General features: G+C 37.3%; 1 protein-coding gene across 1 annotated transcript; it reads left to right on the forward strand.

Annotated features, from left to right (window-relative positions):
- Nucleotides 1-545: 545 nt before the first annotated feature.
- LOC109221951 (translation machinery-associated protein 22-like) lies at nt 546-5,761 on the forward strand. The gene is made up of 3 exons (XM_019386371.1): nt 546-872; nt 1,112-1,174; nt 3,976-5,761. The coding sequence occupies exons 1-3, from the start codon at nt 725-727 to the stop codon at nt 4,173-4,175; spliced, it is 411 nt and encodes a 136-aa protein (XP_019241916.1). The 5' UTR covers nt 546-724; the 3' UTR covers nt 4,176-5,761.
- The last annotated feature ends 171 nt before the right edge of the window (nt 5,762-5,932 follow it).

Genomic DNA, 5,932 nt, shown 5'->3' on the forward strand with positions numbered 1-5,932 from the left:
ACAGCCAACACGAAAGGGGAGATTAGTCGGTACATCTCCTGCACCTGCAGCCATTAACTAGAAAGAACATCCCAAATAAAAATGATGGCACATAGACCACAATATAATCCATCTATGAAAAAGCACTAGACTGAAGTTATGCTTGGACATTAAAATTTTTTTCCTTTTTTTCCATTTTTTTTCCTTTTTTTCAAAATTAGTATTTGTTCATAAAATTTTCAACTTTCACTTGAAGATGCGTTTTGGAAATTTTCGAAAATTTGAAAAACTTCAAAAAGTTATTTTTCAAAATTTTCACTCAAATCACTTACAAAACTTCAAAAACACCGCAAAATTATATTCATGTCCAAGCACAACTCTAATTTCAAATACCATTTTTACTTAAAAAAATTTTTCATCATTTTTTTAAATTTTACTATTCTTATGTCCAAACGCCCACTTAGAGATTAATTCCCATAGCTTTCCCTTGGATTTTCCAAAAAAATAAAATTGAGTTCACTCTTTTTGAGATGCTAAAAGTTTGTTCTCATCAGTAATACTAGTACAATTATTCTCTTATTCCTTTTGCGGACGGTTATTATTTGTGCCTTTTTGTTTAATAAATTTGCTAAAAGCTTAATTTCCTATACTTTTCTGATTACATAACTCGAACAAACGACACCGTTTGCTACTCAATCGTCTTCAAGTTTCAATTTTCCTCACAGAAATTTGAGTTAGTTCTGTAATGGCGGAGAAGCCCCAACCAGTAGAGGTTCTATATTGTGGAGTTTGCGGGTTACCCGCTGAGTACTGTGAATTCGGATCCGAATTTGAGAAATGCAAACCCTGGTTGATCCAAAATGCACCCGATCTCTATCCGGATCTCCTTAAAGGTTAAAACAAAACCCTAACCGTAGCATTCTTGTAAATATAGGAAAATGAGCACAACAACAACAGCAACAACAACAACGAACCCAGTGTATTCCCAGGAAAATGAGCATCTTTTTGCGAATATATGATAATCGTGTTTACGTTAATTTTTGTGCTACTTTATTTATTTATCTATATATTTGTTTGTTTGCTTGCTTGCTTGTTTTTTATTATTAGTTTATTTATTTGTTTATTTTTGCAGACGCAAATGGAAAAGATGCTGATAAAGTCTCTGATCAACTCCAGTCGACTTCAATCTCAGAAGGTGAAGTTCTTTTTTGCTATATTACTCTGTGTTAGTTCGGAGTATGAGTGTGAAAAATATTTATTTTCGTGTAAATTCAAACACGGGTTTCTTTACTTCAATCAATTAAAAGCATCATAATTTTTTTTATAAGGTAGATATATAATTAATGTTGAAAACGACACCTATATATAAGTAGCATACCGAAAGTAGAGGTGGATAGACTTACCTGGTACCCGTTGTTGGTGGGAGGTAGCATGTATTTCATAGAATTTGTCGAGGTGCACGAGCTGGCTCGGATACCATAGTTATAAGAAAAAGTACACCAAAAGCAGAGAACCTACAAAACTATATGATTCTCTATAAAGACGCCCAATCTTGTATACAAATTGGGACCTCATTGGGGCACCAAAAGAAAACTAAAATTAAGAGGTTACTTCAAATGTTTAAAGTCATTCGTATCCCATCAAAAGCTCTCACGTTCTTCTCTTTCTATATAACCAGGGCACAAATGGGCAACATCCCATGTCATACGTCTTCTCTTCTGCAAACACAACCGAATAGAGCCTCCTTCACCTTGCTTGGTGTTGTCCATTTCGTGCTGAACTATCTCAAAACCTCCTACCGCCGATGTATAACTAGTTGGAAGTACAAAAGGGGATGAGCCACGCCATAGGTTGAGTTTTTGCACGTTTAGCATTAGCTAACAAATGCGATCCTTCTATTCCTCAAGCTTTTAGCTATCATAATCACTCCCCTTGTTGCCTACCAAGAAAAGCACACAGCTCTTGGTGCCCTCAGTATCCATACCGATAGGTGAGGGGGAATCATGATAAATGGACAATGGGCCTAACTCAATCCCAAAAGGTAGCTCATGAAGTGAGGATTTCCCACGATCATATAAAGAGGCCTTTCCATCCCTTAATGGCCTATGTGAGACTCGACAACCCCTGCTTGCCCAAGACTGGACATCTAGAGTGTGAACAATATAAGATAGGGGGCCCAACATCGTTAAACGAATTGGCATGAGCCTGACTCTAATACCATAATAGATGGTCTTGGCCCTACCTCAAACCCAAAAGCTAGCTCATGAGGTAAAGATTGTTCCAGATCATATAAAGAAGCCTTCCCATCCCTTAGTGGCTGATGTAGGACTCAACAAACCAAAGTCCTCCTGGATTAAAAGCTTATTGGAACTGTAGTAGGATTACTACGAACATGCCACTGCCTCCATCCCTACCTCCATAAATCTTGGTTCTCAAGCGATGTATTATGTTTATAATGCATTTCAATCAGGCTTTGGAGGTCTGCTAGCTCCCTGTCTTGAAGGTTCCTCCTAAACCCTAGGTCCCAAAGAGCACTACCCTTTGTAGCGTTCGTACCTGTTGGACTATCATCTCCTTTTTGCATGAGAATCTGTAGATGTTTGGAAATGCGAGCCTCAAAGTGTTATCTCTATACCATGTGCCTCCAAAAGCTGCTCCTGCTCCCATTCCATACCTTGAATGTAATGCGTCCATTAAGCTCTTCCCATCCTTTCATAATGTTCCTCCGAATGCCACACCATAAAAGGATAATGATCCCTTTAGTCCTCTAACCCCCGCCTATTGTTATGTAGTTGTACACTATCACCTTTCTCCATAGTATATTAGTATGTGCTCTTCTATCCCAAAATCTCCACTCCTACTTTCCTAATAGAGCCTTGTTATAAACACGGAAATCTTTCACCTGAGCTCTTTCCATCTCTTTAACGAATCCATTGATACTGTTTGACTTTCTTGTCAACAACACTATGTACGAAATACCTATCTAATATCTTTTGGATGGGAATCCTGTACTGTCTAGTACCACATTCGGGCGCTGATGTGGTGAGTCTAACTTCTTTATCCACACTTATCCATTATGCGAGAATCCTTGTTTATACTCCTCATACCCAGGCAACAATGTGGTGGAACCATTTACTAATTTAACACTAAAACTCAAATATCAAATAGTGTCTTCCTAGATGAACACGTTCCAACAAATTCATCAATATGAGATTCATCGTAATTTTTTTTCTATTGTAATAACAGCCGTCAATCTACATTCACCGTCCTCCATTACCTGGACTTGGACTAGTTATGACTGCCAACATTGGCAAAGTGAGGGTGTCGTAGAAAAGACAAATGTGAGTGGGTTGTACTCCTTATGTTGCTACATGGAGGTCACTTCACCAACCCCTTTCAATTTCTTCTTGCTACGCTTTGCTAAGGCATTGCATTACCTTAATGGCCTTGAATGGTGAGAGAGGAGCACTTTTGTCTGAGCTCTCTATCAAATGAGAGCACTCCTCCCGAACCACCTCAATGAAGTGAAGATTGAAGATCACCATAGTGCGTAGCTCATCTGTGCTAATTTCCTAAAGGAGTAATAACGACACAATATAAAAAAGATGATGAATTCTTTTTTCTCGTCCCAACTTTTCTTTTCATTTCTTTGATTTCTTCGATGGCCAAGTGTTAAAGAACTCTGGTTTTGATTTTGAAATCCATTTATCTAATTCCTCAGAAATACAATCCCGTTTTTAACCTTCTTAGCCTTCCCCTTTCCATCTGCTTTTCTGGGTTTTTGTGTTCTTGGAAGAATAAATTCTGGTATAATGTGATGTGTCTGCTGGATTTGATATTTTAAACCCTGTCCTCCCTTCCATGCGGGGCTAATAGTTGTAGATAAAATTTTGAACGAAGAGCTCTAAGGTTTTTGGATTTCATTTTATCTTGTTTCCAGTTTGCATGTTCAAATTGAATTCTGTTCTTAACCTTCTTATTCCTTTGTTGGGTCAGGTTCTTCAACATCCAAGCAAGAAGAAGTCAAGCGTCTTCCTGGTGGAAAGATAAAAAAGAAAGTAAGAAGTTCCAACCATTTTTCTTTTTGTCTAATGTATATTAATCCCTCTTCAAAAAATGGTATGGCTCTATGCCATCCATGTGATATTATAAGCACTGAGCAAATTCAGTTCAGTGATGCTCTTGTAATCCTTTGAGTTCCTGTGCCCGTAAAACTTTTCATTGTTGCTCCATGTAAGCTAACCTCTTTAGGTTTTAGTTTGAGCAACATATAATGATATTGGACCAGTCTAACTAAATTTCACCTTTTCTCATTGCGCTATTTAGTTGCAAAGCTTGCTTTAATCCTCTATTTTCAAATTTGGATGGATGTTACTGCCTCTAACCCATTTTGTGTGACAGAATTTTCTATTTAACTGTCATTTTTCTCTTTGAAAACTATTTAATCTTAACATCCCCATCTTACCCTTGATGCCATGGCTTGTTAGGACTATCTTGATGTAGAACTTCATCTTTACAAGGACAGAACAAATGAAAAGACACGTGGAACTCTCACCATCACTCTTTTTTTTTTATTTTGAGAAATTTTTAGCTTACATGTCAAAAGTCTCCTTTAATTTCTTAAACTCCATGCCCAGTCAAACACCTTACATAAAATGGGACAAAAGGAGTATTTCACCTAGTTGAACTTGCTTGAAGCTGTAATGTTTCGGAAAGGGTTTTCCCTGCAATACGAATATGCAAGCTTGCTTAGTAGTTTCTCCTTGGCAAAAGAGGCAGTAAACAGAAACTACAAAAATAAAAAAGCGTAATCCATTAATTTTGCCAGCTAGCCTTCTCAAAAAGACAGAAGAAGGTAATTTTACCAACCAGGGGAAAAAATCATTGGATTGGTCCTAACTTCTAACTTGCAATGTCTTTTGTCTTTGAGAATTTTACATTGTTGCATTAATCAATTTCAGTTGAAGGTCCTATGTTTAGTATCTTATTGCATTGATGAATCTCAAATGCCTGATGTGAAATGATTGAAATAATTAGACTAACTCTTTTAATCTCCTTTGTTCTGCAAATCACGGGTTTGCTCCTTTGGACCAATGTAATTAAATCTGACCTAGACGAATCTGGGAGGTTGTCGTATGGCCTGTTTTCTGCAACCCTTTCTGTTAAGATGCTTGCAGTTCATATCTGGTTTCAGGATTGTGGACACAATATAGATATTGCAAAGAAAATTGCTTTGTGAGGCTGTGGAGGAAATAAAGGTTTCTTATTGTGGAAAAAAAGCAAATGGTCCATGACCTTGAGAATGATCATCCTTCATAGGATGTCTATTTGGAGGAACTCTATAAAATGGTTCTTCAAAGAAAATTCTATGTCAGACACTTTAGAACAACTAGGGAAACTCACTAAAATGTATTTGGAAAGTTGTCTAGTGAATTTGGTTGAAATGACTCCATCTTATTGGGTTAAACTGAGCATGAAACTCCCAGGTCATTTAGCAGGAACTAGTTTCCATTCTGGCATGGCAAAACAGCGAGTGAGGCATGTCTACTAGCACATTTCAACTACCAATTGTTCCTTTATGTTATTAGCTATTATACAAATCTGGTGCATTCTTCTTCTCTTTCCCTCTCTCTCCGTCAGGAGATCCGGCCTAGCAATGACAACTGAAACTATCACCTTGCCTAATGCTAACCTTAGTCCTCACTATATTTGAGAAACTTCCTATGAAATGTCTGATTCTCTCATTTTCAGGCAATATGGAGTTTTATTCATTGGTTCAGCTGTGGTGTCATGATCTCAAAACGATCATGCTGTGATAATGGGACTTGTAAGCAAAATCTATAAGTAGATAAACTTGCTTGGTTATTTTGTAGGTAGAGGCAGGAGTATTGTTATCGAAAAGGTCTAGAAGAGCTTCTGATAATGCTATCATCATCCGGGAATGATTCAAAGT

Source organism: Nicotiana attenuata, unplaced genomic scaffold (genome assembly GCF_001879085.1).
Source record: "Nicotiana attenuata strain UT unplaced genomic scaffold, NIATTr2, whole genome shotgun sequence".
NCBI lineage: Eukaryota > Viridiplantae > Streptophyta > Magnoliopsida > Solanales > Solanaceae > Nicotiana > Nicotiana attenuata.